The 21,020-nt window shown below is 54.8% G+C and overlaps 1 protein-coding gene across 3 annotated transcripts in view; it reads right to left on the bottom strand.

Moving 5' to 3' along the window:
- Positions 1 to 10,598: 10,598 nt before the first annotated feature.
- Positions 10,599 to 21,020, bottom strand: part of Brf1 (BRF1 RNA polymerase III transcription initiation factor subunit) — a 49,362-nt gene continuing 38,940 nt past the window's right edge. Inside the window, exons 11-18 of one of the 3 annotated variants that reach the window (XM_027416672.2) lie at positions 20,612 to 20,875; positions 18,663 to 18,721; positions 17,960 to 18,041; positions 17,827 to 17,882; positions 16,846 to 17,102; positions 12,274 to 12,325; positions 11,563 to 11,734; positions 10,599 to 10,956 (exon numbers count right to left, since the gene is read on the bottom strand). In XM_027416672.2, the coding sequence (XP_027272473.1) occupies positions 10,919 to 10,956; positions 11,563 to 11,734; positions 12,274 to 12,325; positions 16,846 to 17,102; positions 17,827 to 17,882; positions 17,960 to 18,041; positions 18,663 to 18,721; positions 20,612 to 20,875 (980 nt within the window). In that variant the 3' untranslated portion in view covers positions 10,599 to 10,918. Of the gene's footprint in view, positions 10,957 to 11,562; positions 11,735 to 12,273; positions 12,326 to 13,528; positions 13,645 to 16,845; positions 17,103 to 17,826; positions 17,883 to 17,959; positions 18,042 to 18,662; positions 18,725 to 20,611; positions 20,876 to 21,020 lie in introns of those variants that run through there. The other 2 variants (XM_027416671.2, XR_003485558.2) reach the window with 2 other exon arrangements.

Here is a 21,020-nt window from a genome sequence, read left to right as displayed (position 1 = left end):
AGAGGGAGGGCAGACTCCCCTGCTTCCACGGAGCTGACTCTTGGCCAGGTGCGGGCCGGCGGGCGGGCCCTCCAGGGATGAGCAGTCTGGTGGGCAGGACCACAGCCAGCCCGACGATGGCCACCCACAATGCTCAGGAGAGCGAGCGACAAGAAGAGGGCTCACGGTGCACGCCACAGCCCCTTTCCCGGTTGGGTCCCGATGGGTTATTCCTGCAGGGGAGGCAGTGGGAGCGGAGTTTCCACTCCGGGCATCTGAGTTCCATCCAAAACAGCGGTTCTTAACTTCTGCAGAGACGGTGACCCTGCTCCCGGGATCAGCAGGGGGCAGCAGACCTGGAGGGGTCACCGCGGCCTGGGGCACCTTCCGCGGCCCCTCCCCCAGCTCTGTAGGCTCGGACCTCACGAACCCAGCCCCCACCGCCCTTCTCTAGGAGGAGAGGTTCCGGCTCTCCCATCCACCCAACAGGCCTAGGACCGAGCCGAGCCCCCGAGACAGGACCCCAGGCCAGGCTGGCCTCCGAATCTCGGTTTCCTGCCACCCGCCCCCTGCTCGCTCCTGCAGGAAGTGGCCGCCTCCTGAACAAAGGGGCCGGCGGACAATGGCCATTGAATTGGGCCGGGGAGCTCGTGCGGGGACAGGCCGCCAGCTGCCCGCGCTGATAAGGCCCTGAGCGCCGGGCCAGTCCCCGCCGTGCGCCTCCGCCGCAGCCCACAGAAGCCGGGAGCTCGCCGAGGCCTGCGCGTGGGTGGCGGGGGACCAATGGGGAGTCGGCGCGCCCCGCTTTCGGGCCAATCTCGGGAGCGCGCGGGGGAGCCGCCCCGCCCGCCCCGCCCCGCCCTGCCCCGAGCCGGGGACAGCTCAGGGCTCGCCTGTCCGGCTCGCCGGTCCGGCTCCTCCCCTAGGGCCGCTAGCGCGCCCAGACCGCTGACCAGCGCCTGCCTCCCGTGCGGTTCTACAGAGCCGGGGTGATGTTTTGGGGGAAAAAAAAAATAATTGTGTTTTTTTCTCCCAAAGCCTAAGACGTCATCCGTGTTGGTGCTGGGAACGGTCCACGAAGGGCTGCGCTTCTCTCCTATTATTTTGGGAGGCCTGGGTGCCTGCGCGGAAGGCAGTGTCCCCTGGTTTTCTGCGAGGGCCGAGGTGAATGAAGGAGGCTGCCTGGACTTCGCGGGCATGCGCGTACGGCGGGGGAGCATCTACTCCAGACAGACACCCACCCACTCTGTCTTGCCCTTTGCCCTCAACGTGAAGACAGGGGCATATCATAAGCCAGGCTAGATTTCTGCTCCTGGTTGACACTGAGGATTAGCCAACAGACAGATGCTGTGCGCCCTTTGGGACCGTATCTGGAAAACTCACCTCCTTGGGCCTCCCCCTGCCCTGGAGGCCTGGATGGCTCACACTGGAGTAGAGACTGCCTTTTTTTCCCAAGCCCCCACCCTAACCTGGGGCGGCTCTGAGTGAGACCACAGAGCTGTGATTGGTATACGTGGCAGGATCTGTTGTAGTCAGGAAGAGCTCAACTGCCCCAGGACGACAAATCCATGGGGGAGGGACAGAAATTGGTTAAGTGCAGAGGCAAAGGCTGTAAGATTGTAGAAACTGAGACAGACATCGATTCCTGGTCACAGTGAGATGGCCCCGGTCATTTCCACTTTTGGCAGACCCCGGGCAGATGGGGCAGGGAAGGGTCTGCTTCCCTTGGCACTGTACAGCCCACACCACTTCCGGCTTCATCTCTGTGAGCAAGCAGCCCCTCCCCCAACGAGATCGGGCATGCTGGCAGGAGGGCAGGATGCTGTGGGTGGGACAGAGGGACCCTCAAAAACTGCTGAAGCCTGAGAGGGTTCTAAACCAACTCTGGAGGGAGAGAGCAAGGGAGGCTTTTTGGAGACGGCAACAGAGAAAAGATGCAACAGTGGCAGCAATGTAGACAGACTAGAGTCATCGAAGAGCCAGGTGCTGGGGAAAGGCTGGCACACAGGAGTGCTAGGTGCTGGATGAGATGCCCTCAGCCCATTTGGTCTACTTCTTGCATCGTTTGGGACCACTATGTTGGTAGCCCTGGTGAGAAGGCCAGGGCTCCTGACAGGGAGCATGCCCATGCAAGGGACCACTTGCCAGGAGCCCCATGAGCTGGGTGTGAGTGACTGGAAGACAGTGCATGTGTGTGGCCCTGCTAATGCAAGGGTCAGGCTGAGCAGTCCCTCTGTGGCTCTGTTGGCAGCAGTCTGGGTGGCTGTGGCCACGGCACAGCAGGGGCCTGAGGTATGGAAGGGCTGCACTCATGGGAAGGCGCTGAGAGGCCACCACAGGACTTTGGGTGGGGCTCTCAGTAGGCATCAACTGGAGTCACAGCTCCTGGGCATCTGTGCACTCCTGGCATAGCCTGGTTAGGCTGATACTCCCGTCACATTCTTCTTTGCCTCCTTGGCCTAGCACTGGCCACCCTGATTAGAAGGCCCTTCTCATGGCACCCACGAGGCCCTTTCTTGCCACACTGTCCAAAGGTGCAGCTAGACAAGCCATGGAACAAATGTGTCCTGTTTTGTGAGCTGTCCAGGCCAGGCTGTGGACACCTGGGCCTGCAAAGGTCGATGCCTGCAGGTCTCCTGGCCGTACCCAGTCTGCAGGAAGTGGGAAACCCTTGGCTTCCAACCCTGCCCTTTATCAGCCTTCATGGCTTCCTGCTGTAAGAGTGGCCTGCTCCCCCCACCTTGGCGCCAGGACGTCGGGTCAGCGGTGACTCACCCAGCGCCCAGCATGGGGATGCCTTGGCCCCATGTCCTTCTGCTACTTTCACAGCACTTGTGCCTAGCCATTAGGTCTCACAAGAGGCTGACTTCTCCGAGGACCTCGCAGAAGGGCACACCTCTGCTTCTGGACTACGAGTTTGCCTCCTCTGAACTGCTCCACTCTGCAAAATGTGTCACCCCAGTCTCTGGGCATCTCCTATCCAGAGACCTATGCTGTCCCTTGTCATGGGATCCTGCCCACACCTCCTTTCTTAAATCTCACCCTTACATGCTCTCTGTTGTCACCCAGGTCACAAGTATAGGGAGACCTGCCTCTTTGGCATGGCACTGGGAAGATGTCCCAGTATAGCTCCTATACATCTACCTAGGGCCTCAGGAAGGCTCTCCCAGCCCCTTTCCACCCTGAGGGCCTGCATTTCATGGGTTTGTCTCTGAACATTTAGTGGACTGTTAGACTCTTGAGGTATACTGGCCCTCACTTTCACCACAGTACACCCTTTACCAAGCACAGCCCAGGATTTGGGAGCTGGGGGTGGGGAGAACAGAGTGCCCTTGCAGGGAGGACAGGCGGCTTGGGTGGGCTCTCACCTACTGGGGAAACTTCTCTTCTTTGCACAAGGCTCGTGGGTGAAGGACTTACCATGAAGTTCCTGGTCTGTGAGACCGCAATCCACCCCTCAGGGCTTCCTATCTGCCTGCTGAACCCGAGTGGAAAAGGTGGGATGGTTAGTTGCTAACTGGACACAAACCATTCACCTAGTAAGAAGCAACATTAATTAAGAAATTGCCTCCACCGGTCTGGCCTGAGGGCATGCCTATAGGGCATTTTTTTGATTGATGTTTGATGTGGGAAGACCCAACCCACTGTGGGCCCTGCCAATTCCTGAAAGTGGTACTGGGTTGTCGAAGCAAGCACGCTGAACAAACTCTGTAGTGAGAGACAGTAAGCAGTGTTCCTCCATGGCTCCTGTCCTGACTTTCTTCAATGACAGACTGTGATAGGGACATGTAAGCCAGAGGAACCCTTCCCCCTTCCCAAGGTGGGTTTGCTCAGCATTTTAGAATAACAGCAACAGACTGGAGAGATGGCTCGGCGGTTGAGAGCTCTTGTTCCTCTTGCAGAGGACCTAGGTCCACTCTCTGGCACCCATGTGGTTCACAGCAATCCGTAGCTCTGGTTCCAAGGATCGGATACCCTTTCCTGACCTCAGCAGGCACCAAGCACGCATGTGCTGTGGGTGCCTGTATGCAAGCACGACGCTCCCACATAGCGTTAACAAATCTTATCACATTTAAACATCAACACAGAAGCAAACCAAGACAGAAGGGATGCTAACTCCTGTGTGCCACCCAGCCTGGACACGGCTGTGTGCAGCCTGAGCCCGTGATAATGCCACCACTCTAGGTTCTCAATCTGAGTCACTGTCAATGGGCTGGGAAATCTTGTTCTTGAACAGCAACTTGTCTGGGGCACACCTGATAGGGATGCTCCCCCAGAAGCCCTCCATAGACTGCTGAGCCTGACTCCACTCTTCATCCTAGTTCTGTCCAGAGACCCCTGTCCACTGTGCAGGCCCCTGAACATAGCCCTGCCAGACTCATTTCTCCACACATCCTCATGAGCCTCTGTCAAGACCTTTGCTTTGGAGCAGTCTGTCTTCTACCCCACATTCTGCCCTCATGCACAGTACCTCCCAGCTCTCCAGGCCCTGTTCTGACCAGCCATGGCCAGTGTTTTGGAATAGGAGGCGGCCAGGGTGTTATCTTACTCAGGTCTTGTCTGGCTGTCTAGCATGGCTGCACATCTCTGCAGAAGGTCCCCCCACTTTTCTTCTGCTTCAAACAGTTGCACTCTATAGCCTATGCTGGCCTGGAACTTACACTGGTCCTCCTGCCTCTGCTTCTGGCACTGTGCTACCCACTGGTTTACTTGCTGGATTCCTCGTGTGTCAGTGGACAGATACATCGTGTGCCAATCTCTCCCACCAGCAGCCTGGCTGTTCCCTGCTGTGCTGCTGGCTTCACTCTGAGGCATTCATTGCCAGTGTCTTCTCAGTGAATAATTTACCAATGACTGAATGCGTGTGCATGTGTGTGCGCACGTGCACATGGGTGTGTGTGTGTGTGTATATAGATGGAGACTGTCTGGTAAAAGGTTGTGGGGGATGAAGGTCCTAGAGCGGCAGGGTGCTCTGAGTAGCTTACTCTAGCCTCTCAGCAGGTGATGGGCACAGACAGCCTTCAGCTTTTCTATCACCCTTGTCCTTGAATCGCGAGTGTATGTGTGCGGCGACACAGTGGAGACCCTCTAGGGCACCCGCTTTCCATTACTTGCCCCCCACACACACACACACTTTTCTTTTTCCTTTTTTGAGACAGGGTTTCTCTGTGTAACAGCCCTAGCTGTCCTGGAAGGCCAGGCTCTGTAGGCCAGGTTGGCCTTGAACTCACTGCCTCCTGAGTGCTGGAACTAAAGGTACGTGCCACTACTGCCTGGCCTGTTGCTCATTTTTACTTCCAGTTGGGGTGCACTGCTCTCCTATGGATTTAGCTTGTCTGTAGGTAATGAGGGTAGTGGTGCCTGGCTCTTTGGGATTGCTCCCAGGTGAGTGCTTACAGGTCATGAAAGCCCCCTCAGCAAGCCTGTGCTACTTCTGGACTCAGGCACTGAGACAGCATGCTGATCCCGTTTCTAGAGTCTGACCCTTGCCCCTACCCTAGGGCATTTCTGCAAGGGACAGCCCAGCTCCACTGGGCAGGGAGGAGAGGCTGGCCACTCCCCAGGATGTGCTGTGTGATCAGGCCATAATAATTCCCCAGGCTCTGCTGAGGCTGGTGCCTGGCTGACAGCTATTCACAACCTTCAAATTGGGGGACAGGAGTTACACCATAGGGCAGAGTGGATACTGTCTTCAGTTCACCAGGCTTACCTAGACCTTCTCTCTAGACCTCTCCAACCTTGGCCCAAGCTGGGGGCTCCTGGACCTGCCAGGCCTCTGTCTAAGCAGCAGGCCTGGCCTGGGAGCTCAGCTTTGCTGCCTAGGTGCCAGTGACACCTTCTCCACTATGCTGATTTTGTTGAGCTGGGGTACAAGGTGCATTATGCATTAAAGCCCTTTGAGGAGGTTTTGGGAGCATCTCCATGCTGGGTCAGCTGGGATGACAGGAACCAAGAGTATGGCAGAAAGAGCCTCAGGACAGACTAGACCCAAGGTCAGGTTGAGGGTTGAAAATGGGTGACGGCTGAGATGGGCTGGGTCTCACCAGCTTGGGGCCACTGCCCTCATGGGTCTTAGCCAGGCTCATTGTTTGGGGACAATAGCTCCCATGATCTAGGTTCCTCTCCCAACAGGAAAACCACAAAGTCTGCCCATTACCACTGCCCTCAGCCCCTTGAAGGCCTGGGCAGACCTCAGGCGCCAAGTGCAGCCTGGAACCTGGCTCCACCCTTTGCCAGCCTGTTCCAGCCCAGGCACCCTAGAGACCAGCTATCCCTTCAGGCACGTAGCTCAGGGTACAGACACAGGTTCTGACCACCAAGGACACAGTGGTCACTTCACTAGAGCTGAGTCATATGTAGAGGGCTGAGCTTCCTGCCCAAGAGTCCTCCCTGAAACCCGCTATGGGCTGGAGACTCTTACCTGCATAGTTTATTCCCCATTGGACAACACCCCCACCACCACCACTTTACCAAAGCTGACTTGATACCTTAGTGTGCCCTAAGAGGCTAGGGCACTTTTACAGAGTGACGAAGTCCTGTAAATGGGATAGATAAGGGGCTCGGGGCTGCTGACTGCACAGTACCTTGGAGGTGTGCTGCTCCAGAAACTGTGTGCCAGCCCACACCCCTGCCAGTCCTCTCACTGAGTTCAGCTGGTTCAGGGGCACCCTATTTGTCAGACTGCAGAGTAGCGGGTGGGCTCAGTGACAGGGCAAGTCCTCCTGTACCACCCCAGCAGTGAAAGCATACAGGGTCAGCTCTGACTGCTCAGAGTATGCCCAGCAAGGTCCTTCATGAAACAGTGCTGCAAGCAGCCACCAGAGGGTGCAGCCCAAGCCAACCGCTGGGCTTGTGGCCAAGTACTCCAGCTCATCAGCAAGAAGCTGATGTTCCCGCAGGACTTGCACTTCTGGGACTCAATCTGCTCAGTGTCTAGCTTCTCCTCCACTTACTTACTCTGCCTCCGCCTCCCCCCCCCCAGCTTCTGCTCACCTGTCCTGCTGTTTCCCCACTCCCATCTGGGGTTTACTGGGCCAGGGCAGTGTAAGTCAAGGTCTTGGTAGCTGTGGGCTCTGGTTTGTGGCCCCATAAAGCAATGGTACTGAATATTAAACTTTACCTAACTCAAGACCACAAGGGAGGCTCAGGTAACTACTATCTTGAGGAAGCATACACTCTCATGAGTGATCAAGCCCATGCTTGCCTTCCCTTCAGGGCAAAGCACACAACCTTATAGGTCATGTGGGGACCCTGTTCCTGACAGGGATAAGCAAACTTCAAGCACGCCAGGGAACAGGCTACCTTCTCCAACATTCTCCCAGGCAGGGTTATCCAAGGCTTCCTTGGAGTACACCTGCTGTCCGTAGCTGGGCCCTCAGCACCCTTGGAGGTTGCTAAGACAGGTATAGAGGACCATGCAAGCTTCAGGAGAGCTTCAGAAGGTGGAGAGGAGGACAGGAAGAGAGCCTCAGAAGGTAAAGGTGGGACACCCTCAACAGACACCACCATCCTACAGTGCACACATCACTACACCTGGGTACAGCCATCAGACAACCTCCCACTCAGCAGAGGAACAGAAATGGGTTGGACTGGGGAGAAGCCAAGCAGGTGTTTTGTTCAAGCAATCACAGAGCTTCCTCTGTGCCCAGGAGGGGCCCAAGAGTTCAGTTACTGCCACAGGCTTGCCTGACAAGGCTTATACCCCAAGGCTACAGAGACTGTGTTCCAAGGAGAGGCAAATGAAGTCAGACACACCCTTCTACACTGACTTAGGATATTCAGTTCTAGTTGGGGTGTGTGTGTCCAGAGCTTGCAGGGGTTGGGGAGCGGCCGTGGGCCTGCAGGGTTGGCGGCCTGCAGCATGCTATGGTTCCAGCCACTCAGTGGATCTCTTCCCAAATGTCAAGGCTTTTCAGGGGCTAGCCCAGACGTGGCTCCCGAGACCTGAAGGACTCTCAAGAAACCACCCTGCTGGGCAATGGTGGCACACTCCACTCCTTTAATTCCATCACTCAGGACGCAGAGGCAGGCAGATTTCTGAGTTGGGGGCTAGCCTGATCTACAGAGCGAGTACTAGGACAGCCAGAGCTACACAGAGAAACCCTGCTTCAAAAAAAACAAAAAATCAAAACCAGAAAACCCCACAAAACAAAACCCCCAAACCAAAACCTCACCACCACCAACAAAAAGAAACTACCCTAGACCCAGTTCCGGCTACTGCCGAAAGCACCATGTTGCAGTGTTCCTAACTCAGCCTAAACTGCTGAGCAGAGAGCGATCAGAACCTAGGCTATCCAGCATGCGGGAAGCAACCTGCAGAGAGCACACAGCAGTCTCCCTCAGTCCCCCTTCTTTACTCAGCCCGTCGTATGCCTCCAAGAAGGGGGACAAGGAGGAATGCAGGGTCTAACAGGAATTCCTAAGATGCATGTACCCATTCCCTCAGTAGCAACACCCGGGTTCCTGTCATCCAGCCAAGCATCTGGTGACAGCTACAGAGGCAAAGATCAGAGCGTGGCAAATACCCACCCAGTGGGACCCAGGCCCCACTCCCACATTGTGTGTGGGAGAGGAGTGGTCTACTGTGGCTGCAGCAAGGGCAAGGTGTGTGCGCACGTGCTCGTGTGTGTCCTGGGTCTTGGGTCCCGGACAGGACTCTGGGCAGGAACCAAGGACATGATCAAAGGAGGTCCATGGTCAGAACTCATTCTCCACCTCGTAACTAGGTACAAAGAGTGCCCCCCGACCCCACAGGGCTTATTTCACTCCTGCTCCAATGGGTAAATAGTTGGATAAAACATGTAGGTAGGAAAATGGGGTTCAAGGCAGGCCGCACAAGCTTCTCACTGGTGCAGTAGCTCAGGATAGAAGAGCCGCAGGTGGGAACAGTGCCTCACTGCCTCTCATTGCTCTGAGCTCTCACTCTGTGACTCAGCCCCTATAAGCAGCCCCCAGTTACGTCTACAGACAGAAACACACTCTGCTAAGCACCTGTGCGGGGTTAACGGGAACCCTGCTGACTGCTCCTGTCTTGCCCGGGTGATCACCCAGTGTGCAGAGGATGGGGCTCAGTTCAGGGGGCTGGTACAGGGGTGGCTTCCCCTGTACTTCCTTCCCCCCTGCCCAAAAGGCAGTAGGAGAGGGTAGAGGAGGCAGGGAGAGTAGGATTTCCTGTCTGCTCAGCACTTCTGTTTATGCCCATAGACAGGGTCCCAGTCTAGAATGCAGGATCCAATGGGCTCCCTCGCCAACCTCCTTCCCTCTCCTAAGGTCCAGTGTGGCGAGGCCTGAGTCTGTCCCAGGAGGCTGTCTACAGCACTGCTCTGCACTCTTCTTTGGTAGTCTGTCAGAAGAGCACAGTGAAGGGGACCAACTGTATGCAGAGCAGGGTCATATAGACCCAATGCCTCCTTGAGCCTCACACTACTGCTGGTGGTGGCAGCTCACACACAAGGCTGTGGCCTCAGCTCAGAGGTTACCCTTGCCCACGTCATGGCTGCCCCCTACTGGGACCTCACTCCTTAGCACCTGGGTCTCTCAACCGTGTGATACAGGCCTCATCATCATCTAGGGACAGTTCTCCCCATCCCCCTCCCTCTGCCCTGACTTTCTTCAACTCTCTCCTTACTGGCTCGTGCTCTTTCCAGCACTGACAAGGCACAGCTTGGGGCAGGCCTCAGTTCCTGTACGAGGTACTTGTTTCTATTCTTGCAGCTCTTCCCTGCCACCTCTCAGTCCTGTCGTCACATACAAGCACACAGCCACCCTCACTACACTCTGGACGAGTGTCTACCATGGCTCTGGCTCACTGCTGTGACACAGGCCCACCACCCTAGGAGGCACCCTGGATTACAGTTCCACACTCCCACAACAGAATCCAAAGGCATTTTGCAATCCTCTCATCAAAATCCCTGTGTCTGTCCCACCCATCTGTGTCTACCTGCAGCGCTCCCTGACACCTCACCCTCTCAGGCCTGGCCACCTCAGCCCAGGCCGTGCAGACTCACATCCAGGGCTGCGTCCAGGAAAGGGCAGCCTGAGCCAAGTGCAGCGAGGATAAGGAGTCCCGGGTTCTATCCCAGGTGCTGGGCGGGAACCTACAACTCCATTAGCAGGAGACTGTGTGCAGTGGTGCCCGCTCTGCCGCTCTCCACGGCCTGAGCACTGCTTGCCGCTCACTAGACTAGCCCGTTACGGGGCAGCCTCAGGGGCCCCTGGGTGCACAGCTCATGTGTCCTAAGCAAGAGGCTGAGTGAGGCCTGTAAGGCTCCTGGTGGCTGAAGGCAGTGAACGGACATTAAAGCTGGTCAAGAGTGCGTGTGTCCGCCTCAGCAGTTAAAAGCAGGGGCTCCAAGGGCTCTGTGGCTGCAAAGCATAGAGCAGTAACTGCCACGCCTTGTGCCCAATACCTATCCCTCCAGGATGTGAAGGGTGGGCAGAGAGCACTGGCAGCAGGCAAAGACCAGAGCTACTCCATGAGTGAAGCCCCTTTGTGCTCTCATCTTAGGAGAGGAGCACACAGAGCCTGCCTAGGGGCTCAATGACTATGCTAGGCCTCTTGAGGCGGGATCTAGACCCACCTACTCCCTGAACGTGTTTCATGACACACAGACACACAGTTGGTTTTCCGTGCTGGGCAAAAATATTCCTTACATTGCTCAAAACATGATTCCCAACAGTAAGTGTGATGGAGGCCACAATGTGGCCATGGGAAGAAAGCTTCAAATCAAGCAGGGTGGTACTTGACTGGCAGAGCCCCACAAATCATGCCCGTGAGCCGTGGCGCCAGGGCCCATCTGACCCCCATAAGACAGATACGCTTGGAGTCCAGCACCAGGGTGCTGCCTGTGTGAGCCGTGGCCCCAGGGCCCATCTGACCCCTATAAGACAGATACGCTTGGAGTCCAGCACCAGGATGCTGCCTGGCCTTGAGTTCCACTTAGTAGCCGTCATCTTCGTCACCGTCACAGCCGTAATCTGCAAAGCACAGAGGACAGTGGTGGAAGTTCAGGCAGCTCTCTGCTTCCATAGGGAGCCACCTTCTCGTCCCCAGCTCCTAGGACCAACCCCAATGCCTCATCTCACAGGCCCCACACCCGAAGGCCCACCATTTCAATCTATTCCCAGAAGTCTTTGGGGCTGGTGGACTGGCATATACCATGGGGGTGGGGGTGGGGGTGGGGAGGCTTTGGCTCCTTCCTGGGCACTATAAACAGTATGGCCAGCCCAGACATTAGTTGAACAGCCCCCCTTCTGACTCCCAACAAACCCAGAACCCTTGACCTTCACAGTAGATGCCTCATTTTCCCTGTGGAGCTGGCCTCCTAGTCTTTGCCTGGCTCCTTCTAGCACACTTGAGAGCCTAAGAATCAATATGGCCAGTTTTAAGTATCCTGGTTCCCTTCTTTGTAGAGAGAATTTTAGTTTGAGGACAATAGGCTTTAAATTTGGAAATCCCTTGGGTGGATGGCTATGGCCTGACTTCTCTGGATGCCCCCCAAAGTTCCTATAGTGCCCCCCAAGTTGCTGTAGTGCCCCCCAAAAATCCTGTAGTGTGCCCATAACCGTGTGGGTCCTACCCACCATTGCCACCCATCATCTGCAGAGCGCTGACGCAAGGCTCTCCATCCTCTTCTTCAGCGTCCTCCTCATCTGCATCTTCGTCAGGATGGTACGACACAGGGCCACTCTCCACCAAGACAGCTGATGGCTTGATGGGCTCAGCTCCCAGGGTAGGGGAACTTAAGAGCAAGGCCTGCAAAGAGAGGGCCTGTCTCTAGGATGAAAGCAGAGTGTGCTGCTCTCCTGACTGTAAGGGACCCTCAGGCTCTCTCAGCCCAGGCACAGGCGCTCCAGAGCTCCTGCTGGTCAGAGGACCAGCCTGCCTCCTGTATCCACTAGCTCCTCCTTCTGGTTTCCTGGGGCTATGAAGTCCCAGGCCTCCTTTTCCCAAAAGCTCCTATCTCCTGAGGGAGGGAGGGAGGGAGGGAGGGAGGGAGGGAAAGGAGGGAGGGAGGACAGGCCCAGTGGTGTGCAGTCTAGCCTCTGCCCTAGACACTAGTCCACAGTGATGGTTAGCTTACCCTCAGCCCCAGAGCAGCAAGCACAAAACCTGCCCTTAGCATATCTGCCTGCTCCACTTCTGTGACCCAGGCTCCCTCACACCCTGAGCTTCAGGATCCTCTGCTGGAGCTAGGCTAACGCTGGAGCAGCAACCAACTGGGCCTCTCCCTGCCAAGCCTGATGGCAACTTATGTTCCTGAGGCCCTGACCCGGCTATGCAGGACAACATACCTCTCCCACAGCTGCCTTCTTAGCTGGATGTGTAGACACCAGAGGCCTCAACCTGAAAGAAAGCATAGAAGCAGCCTCAGTTCAGGCTGTGTGTGTGTGTGTGTGTGTGTGTGTGTGTGTGTGTGTGTGTGTGTGTGTGTGTGTGTGTGTGTGTGTGTGTATGTGTGTGTGTGTACACCACACAGGCACTGAGATCCCCGTCCAGTCAGGTTCACAGTCTATAGCCTCAGTTCACACCTGCCTGCTGACCATCACTGACTGGCAGGACTGAGGCCCTTGACTGGACAGATGCACAGTCTCGCTCCGGGGCCCACCCTTTCCACTCCACAGGTATACCTTCCCAGAAACACAGACTTTCACCACCTCTGCTAGCATCTCACCAGTCTAACCCCAGCCTCTCTTCCGACCTTCAGGCCTCCTGCTGACCTCAGGCCTCACCTGTTCCTCAGTCTTAATACCTGGACAGCAACACTGCTGTGTCCACCCTGATCTGACCTGTTGTCTTACATTAATCAGTGGCTACCATCATTCCGTCATGGATGGGAAATACAGAAACACTGCGTAAAAATGCAAAATCCAGCTGGTGGTGATACTGCATGACTTTAGTCCTAGCATCCAGCTGGGTGGTGATACTGCATGCCTTTAGTCCTAGCATCCAGCTGGGTGGTGATACTGCTTGCCTTTAGTCCTAGCATCCAGCTGGTGGTGATACTGCATGCCTTTAGTCCTAGCATCCAGCTGGGTGGTGATACTGCATGCCTTTAGTCCTAACATCCAGCTGGGTGGTGATACTGCATGCCTTTAGTCCTAGCATCCAGCTGGGTGGTGATACTGCTTGCCTTTAGTCCTAGCACTTGGGAGTTTGAGGCCAGACTGGTCTACAGAGTGAATTCCAGGTCAGCCAGGGATACTCAGAGAACCCTGTCTAAAATCCCCTCCCCCCAGCAGTACCTCCACCTTGGGCCTATCTTTGAAGTCCCTAGGACTTCCAAACACAAAGGTACCTTTGACACCGTGTCCACAAGAAACAGAAAGGAAAATGGGTCGCCCACTCAAGAGGAGACAGGCACAGTGGCATCCAGGTCAGTGTAAGTGGTCTCTGGGCATGGGGAGGGTCAAGACTCCTTTCTTGTAGGGCACAACTATACAGGCAGTAAAGGCCTGGAGTCACGCGACGCGCTGGCCCTTGAGGCCCAGTCCCGCCCAGCTCTGACATACTGGATATTCTGATGATGCTGCAAAGAGAATCTCGTACCAGGCAGTTGGCACAGAGCACCTTAGCCAGGGAGCTGAAGCCTTCTTACAGGTGTTCGTGGCCTTTCTAGGACCCATGGAGACCCAAGAGCAGCTGGCCAGGCCTCATGGAAGAGTCTGCGAATGCCCAGAGAGTAAGTTTAGCCTGGCATTCCTCAGGTCACAGCTCCAACTTCAGTGACAACCCTACCAGCCACACTGCTGTCAACCTCTCCACCTTGACCTAAATGCTACGTTTTCATAAACAGCCCATGGCCACTGATCTCTAGGACAGCCACAGGGCAGGTGGGGGCTACATGTGGGGTCTGGCTGCTGCCTCTACTGAGCAGAAGCCTGCTTGAGTCTGACCCGGGAAACCCAAAAGCCTTTGTGTAAGCCTGGAGCACTGGATCCATTAGGGTAACACCTTTCTAGAGGTAGATGCCAGATTGCTCCTGAGAGGGTAACAACTGTTAGAAAAAGCTGAGAAGCTTGGGGCCCTGTGGTGTTGTCCGTCCCCGTCCCCGTCCCCCCGCCACCGCCGCTGGAACTGTCTGGACTGGTGGAGCTGAGTAAGGGCAGAGACATGAGTACAGCAGTTGGGGCACCCCAGCCTCGAGACCTTCATAACTCCTCAGGGTATTAGATATTCACAAACTCTGACTCGAGCAGGCTCCCCTGGCCATAGGACCACAAAGGACACCCGAATCTACGCTAGAACTACCAGCATTGACAGTAGTGGCCTAGTTGACCTTCAACTTGGCCTGTGACCGCTCAGCTCCATCAGACTCTCTGTACCCATTTCTAGCTACAGCTAAGCAGCTAGGGATGGCTGACACAGGCCACAATAAGCAGAACTGAGAATGCCTTCTGGGTGGCCAGGGCAAGGGCTTAGGTGGTCAGGGAGGGTTACGCCCTGACTCCTGCCTCATCTGACCTACTACGTGTGCAAGGGAGAGCTGAGTGGCAATGGGCACTCAGCCCACAGTTCTCCAGTTAGTAATCTCCAAGAGAGAACTTGTGTGACCATACAGAGACTGAGAAATCTAACGCCCTTCTGAGGAAGTTCCTACCTAAATCAGCCATGCTGACTCAGTACTCCGTATAGCCAGCACTGATAGGAGACAGAACAGCCAACCTGAGCCACCAATGGGTCAAGGTAACACCTCGTGAGCAACAGGAGACACCCAGCAGGTTCTGGGAACAGATGGATGGAGGGAAATTAAGTACCTGCCCACATACAGAAGCAGCTGGAAGGAATCACAGAAAGATCCTACAGAGGCAGTCCCATCAGGGCCCGGGAACTCAAAATCCTAGACAACTGTACCACCAACTGTGGGCAGGAGCAGCTTGTAAGGACACCTGGCACTGATTAAGGTGCTGAGAGGGACAGTGGGAAGAGGCCTAGCCATCTCACTCTCAGTTCATAGACAAATAAACAGGCCATGTGCAAAAATGTTCTCAAGAATTTGGCCTACCAAACACTACTGGGCTATAGAAAGTAGAGCAACCATCAGCTTGACAACAGGAGACTTGGGTCACCTGATGGCCTTTTTTTTTTTTTTTTTTGAGACAAGGTTTCTCTGTGGCTTTGGAGGCTGTCCTGGAACTAGCTCTTGTAGACCAGGCTGGCCTCGAACTCACAGAGATCCGCCTGCCTCTGCCTCCCGAGTGCTGGGATTAAAGGCGTGCGCCACCAACGCCCAGCTCCTGATGGCCTTCTTACAGACAGACCCTGTCTACAGTATCCACCCAGAAACTTGAGCTTGGCTTTGGTCTTACTCCTTTTGCCAAAGTTAAGTTCCAGCTGGATCAGGCTTATGATATTAAAGCCTGGAGTGATGAGACACACCTGTAATTGTAGCACTCGTGAGGAAGAAGCAGGAGGATCGGAAGTTCAGTCTTGAGTACACTGTAAGAACTTGTTTTAACAGACACAGACAGACAGACAGACAGACAGACAGACAGACACACACACACACACACACAGAGAGAGAGAGAGAGAGAGAGAGAGAGAGAGAGAGAGAGAGAGAGGTAGGTTTCTTTCTCCCTCACAATCTGGACACAGTAAAGAACTTTATGAACATGCTATCAACCTCAAAGCTGTAACTGGCAGGACCAAGAGGGACTGGCACACAATACTAGCTTGGTGTTGCTTTCCTGCCTCCCTCCCTCTCCTCTTCCTCCTCTTCTTGAAACATGGTTTCACCACACAGCCTGTCCTGGAATTCGATATGTGACAAGGCTGTCCATCTGCCTCCGCCTCCCAAGTGTGAAGATTAAAGGTGTGCTACCACACCTGGTATGATTCTTTCTCTCTGTCCCTAAGACTTACATTTATTTATTTGTTCTTTATTTAGTGTGTGTGTGTGTGTGTGTGTGTGTGTGTGTGTGTGTGTGTAAGGATCTATCGTGATTGTATGGGTATCTGTGGAGGCCAGAAGAGAACACATCCCCTGGAGTTATAGGAGCTGCCTGACATGGGGGCTGGGAACTGAACTCTGGTATCTCTTAACCCCTGAGCCGCCTTTTCAGCTAGTTTTTTTTTTTTTTTAAAATTTATTATTCTGAGGACTGGGTGTCGTTCAAAGCCATGGCCAGCCTTGAACTCACCACTCTCCTGCCTCACCCTCCTGGGTCCTACAAAAGCTTCATGTGATTAAGTAAAAAACAAACCCCACTAACAGCAAAAGGGAAACAACACAACAGAGACATGCAGAGCACTCTGCTTTCCTACTTGGACAAGCTATGGCTAATTCAAACATGGAGACTGGGCATGCAGCAGCTCACGGGATGCTCAGGGCAGGTGGATGGTAGTCACACTTAAGTGTCCAGCCTATCTCCAGAGCCAAGGGAATGAACTACCTGTGACGTCATCAGGAAAGCTGGCAGCTACCACCCAAGGGTAAGCCATGGCACAGGAGGGCCAGCTGAGCCACCCTGGACAAGCTGAAGAGCAACACTGACCCACCATGCTGAGGCTGGCCTACTCTGGCCCTTGACTGGTCCCCCTGTACCCACCCACCAGAGGTGTCTCTGGGCCTGCTGTCTCTCTCTCAGCAGAGCTAATGGAGCCTCAGGAGTACAGAAGGGGTATGGGTGTGGCAGCACTGGAAGAGCCTGTTTGCACTAAGTGTCCAACTGTTTTCTGGAGATGGGAATAGGTCCTGCTGCTGCCAGAAGCCTCTCAACTCTGGGACCCAGAAGTGTGTGTATGGGGGGGAGGGAGAGGCCAGGACACACCCCCATCTGGAGACAGGCTTGTTAGCACTGGGCACACGGTGGGACAAATGTGGCTACTGGCTGCAAGCATCAACCAGTCCAGGGGCAGGACAGTACCTCTTCCCGATGCTTGTCCCAGGGTCAGCACTGCTCCTGCTGGCTGCTCTTTTCCTCCGTGACAGCTTCTTGGTGCTGGCTTGCTCTGGGGGCTGTGAGTCCTCCCTGGGTGGGCTACTCCCACCCTTGCTGTTAAGGTCCCGAAGCACACTGTAGTTGATCTTGCTGGAGATTTTCTTCTGTTCCAGCATCTTCTCGATAGCCTCCCCAGCGGTGCTGGCCAGGATTGGCTCCCGGCGTTTGCAAGACTTCTTAGGCTGAATGAAACACACAAAGAACTTCCTTCTATCACATGCTGGCTTCACACCTGCCATCTACTCCTGAGCCCCAGATGTGGTCCATCTGGAGGGCACAGGAATTTGGCCTGGATCTACCTTGGCAGTTCCCGGCCCTGGCACTGGCTACCTCAGCTCCTGCATATCTACCCTTCCTAGCAAAGCCTTTCTTGTGCGGAGAAAAGGTAACTGCCTCACAGAACATGGAACATGATGTCTGGTGGCCTGGAGTTTTGGGACCCACACTTCTCTACCTGAGTCTGTAGGCCTTCTTTGAGGCAGGGACCATTCATTCTCTGAGCCTCCACCCTGGACCCCAAGTTTTGCCAGCATCACATTTTCTCACTTGGCACCGGAAAAGTTCAGCTCCTTCAAGCCCCAGAGGGAACAGCTGAGCCAATTTACCAAGACTCTTGCCTGTTATCAAGAATGCAGGCACAGAGACAGAGTGTTCAGCCCTACGTCTCAATTTGGCGTGCCTTAGCACCCGTGCTGCATAGATATCCCACTGCACAGCTTAACGGCACAACCACCTCTGGTGGAGCAGGCAACCAACACAACAACCTGGCAGCCAGGGACTGGGTCCTATGGCTTCCACTGCCTGTCCAAGTCAGGCTCCTAAGGACACAGGGGCAAGGTGTTCCCAAAATGGTTTTCTCCCGTCAGCCCACACTGTGGCCGAGTTAGGCTGCCAAGAGGCACCCACCTTGTGCTCCTTATAGATCCCCAGCTCCTTCTCCTTTGCTATTCTTGCTTCTTTCTCTGTAAGGGGAACAAAGCAGATGACCTCAGCAAGGGACACATCCCGGGACCCGGGCAGACGAGTGGTGGGTACTTACCCTTCTGCTCCCGAAGGTACTCAGCATTCTCCCGCATCCACAACTCGGCTTTTACCCGGGCTTCTGACTCGTTCAGGATGTACTGTGGGAGGCACAGTGAGGTGGCTTCAGATCTTTGAGGGTGAGCTCTGTGGTATGCCAAGATCTCTCAGCAACTAGCTTCCTATCTATATGCTTACACTGCTAAAGAAAAGATGTGGGAAGGCCTCCCTTCAACAGAGAAACCGGTCAGTCCTTTGTCCTCCTCCACTGACTTTACCCTGCAGCTGTGAGCCAGTGTTCAGTTCCTAGGCCTTGTTAGGCAGACCTCTAAGACACATAGCCAAGTGTTAGTGTATAGTCTGGGGCCCCTGGTATTTGAGGATTAGAGATGTACAGTATATTTGGGATGCAATGGGAGCCAAGGCCAGGTGCAGAGTTCAGGGCCTTCCCACCATGGTCCTGGTAGGGTTGTTTGGGGTTTCAGAGGAAGGGCACATGACAGCCAAGGCTGCCTTGGAATGCAGCGTGGAGGAGGGAGTCCAGGGGGCATGTCTGAACCACAGGCACTACAACTTGAGACTACCCACCTGTCAGGGAATGTCTGAGACAGCCACAAGGCTCAAAGTGGCTAACGGTGAGTGACAGACTCTGGAGCTAGTTCAACTCCACTTTAGCCTCCATAAGTCCCAACCACCACTGGGGACAAAGGGTCAGGACTTACTCTGTCGATCTCAAGGTCGTCGATGCCACTGAGATCCAGCTCCCCGTCCCCTGAAGTGTCTTCTAGAGAGAAGAACCCTATCAGTGTCACAGCGGCTGCCCTGGCAGATCCTGCTCACCATGGGGATGCGTGGAACCCAGGGCTGGGACAAAGGGGCTGCCAGAACCTTCTTTGAGAGAATGTCACCTTAACACTTGCCCATCAAGGAAGAAAACAGGCACAGAGAACATCTCTTGTGTCCTCAACAGAAAACCTAAGCTCAGGTCAAGGACTAGGTTAAGAGCTGCTAGGCCTGGTCTGGGCACGCTGCTACCCTAGTCCAGGCTACAAGCCCTGGAGGTGGGTCTAAGGTAGAGTCCAGCAGTGCAGGCCACTGGGATCTCCCACCAGCATCTCACACTCTAGATGCTAGGCAACCCCTTCACCACCCCACCCAATGGCCCATGTAAGGCTTGTCAGCTGGTGCACACAGCTGGGACAGTTGGGGTGTCTTCTCTCCAGCTTCAGGCTGAGGTCCTGGGGTGACTCATTACTGTTGAGACCATCCCTCGAGACTCTGCAGTCTGCCCCACTGCCCTTGTTCTCTGCTCTGGGCTGCTTATGCTTGGGCTCACAAGTCCCTTGGCATTGTTCTGAATCACCAGCCCCCTCAAAGCACTCAACCGCCCTCTACATACTTGGCCCACAAGTGAACCATCTCCCTCCTCAGCTGGGAGGTCTACCCCTTCTACAGGCCCCATTTCTCAATTGTTCGACCCATCTGAGAGGCCCCACCCTCTAGCAAAGATCCACTCTTCACCTGGCCAGGAGAGAAGAACCAGATTATAGGGATGGGACTGGGTACCCTACCACAGCCACTGGTGTCCCCCAGCCCTTCTTCATAACTATTTATTACAATTTATTTTGTGTGTCTAGATGTTTTGCCTGCAGGGATGCCTGTGTACCACATGTATACAGTTCTTCCAAAAGCCAAAAGAGGGCATCAGATCCCCCTGGGACTAGAGCCACCATGTGGGTAGTGGGAATCAGACCCGATCCTTTGAAAGGGCAAGTCAGTGCTCTCAACCTTTCTCCCAATGTTTTACAGGTAAAGGGCAAGGAGCCATAGGGATCTGGTACTGTTGATGGCGGGGGCAATGGTTGGTTAGTGTGTTTCTCCTCTGTCCATGCTCAAGCTCAAGCTCAGCAGGCAACACTGACCAATGGTGAAAAAGTCAGGAATGACCCAGTCCCCTGTCCCCACCCCCCTCTCGACCTGTATGACTTCAGTCTATGCCAGACCCTCTCTTAGTCATTTGGTAGCCACTGAAACTCAGGACCCGTGCCATAAGCCGGCCAGCCAAAGCAGCTAGACTATAGGGAGCTTATGGTAACAAGGCCAGCTGGCGTCTCGGTGTGTTGGCACACACCCAGCTCTGTAGCCCATGCGATGGTTAATTTAGATGTCAACTTGTCACAATGTAGAGTCACCTGGGAAGAGGGTCTCAACTGGATAAACATCTCTATCAGGTTTGCCTGTAGGCAAGTCTGTGAGGATCATCTTGACTGCTAACTGATGTAGAAAGGCCCAGCCATTGTTGTGGCCTTAGGACTCCCTACATAGGGAGTCCTAAGACAGGTAAGCTCGATAGGACGGTGCAAGCAGGCAACAACGTTTGTTTCTTTCTGCTACTGACTATGGATGCGATGTGATTAGCTGTTTGGGTTCCTGCCTTGACTTCCCTGAAATGAAGGACGGTAACCTGAAATTGTAAGCCAGAGCTGTTCCCCACAGTTGCTTTTGACAGGATATTTATCACAGCCAGATAAATGAAACAAACTACAGTACCCAGGGACTGCTGACTATTGTGAGGGACCTCATAGTGCCTCATCCAAGCCCAAGGTATTTCTGGTCTAATCCGCAGCAGGGACCATTCGGACTGTAACCTTTCCCATCCCATGGCACTCACTGGGGTCCCCACTTGGGGAGGAGATGCACTCCCGGATGGAGTCGGAGATGCCCAGGCTGGCTGCTGTGGGCAAGGGGCCAAGTAAAGACTCCAGGGCAAGGGGCCTGCTGCCCCCATCAGGGTCTCCCGTTCCTTCGGAGCCGCCACCATCCCCCAGGAGTTCCCGGTAAAAGTCCTTGTTCATGTGGCTGGCAGCAGCCTCCAGCTCTTCATCCTCTGTGTCCTCCTCACAGAACGGGCTGGGTGTGGAGTCCTCACCGGAGCCTAGGGACACACGATTCGCACACCACCTGTCAACCAGGCAGAAAGCCAAAAAGAGCCCACTTTTGTAACAGATACATCTTTTGCGAAGCTGCAAAATAACCGAGAACACAAAAAACTACCAAAAAGCATGCCTTTTTCTGCAGCA

Source organism: Cricetulus griseus, chromosome 5, assembly GCF_003668045.3.
Source record: "Cricetulus griseus strain 17A/GY chromosome 5, alternate assembly CriGri-PICRH-1.0, whole genome shotgun sequence".
NCBI lineage: Eukaryota > Metazoa > Chordata > Mammalia > Rodentia > Cricetidae > Cricetulus > Cricetulus griseus.
Note: the sequence above shows the minus strand (reverse complement) of the source record. Positions and strands in the feature narration are given on the sequence as shown.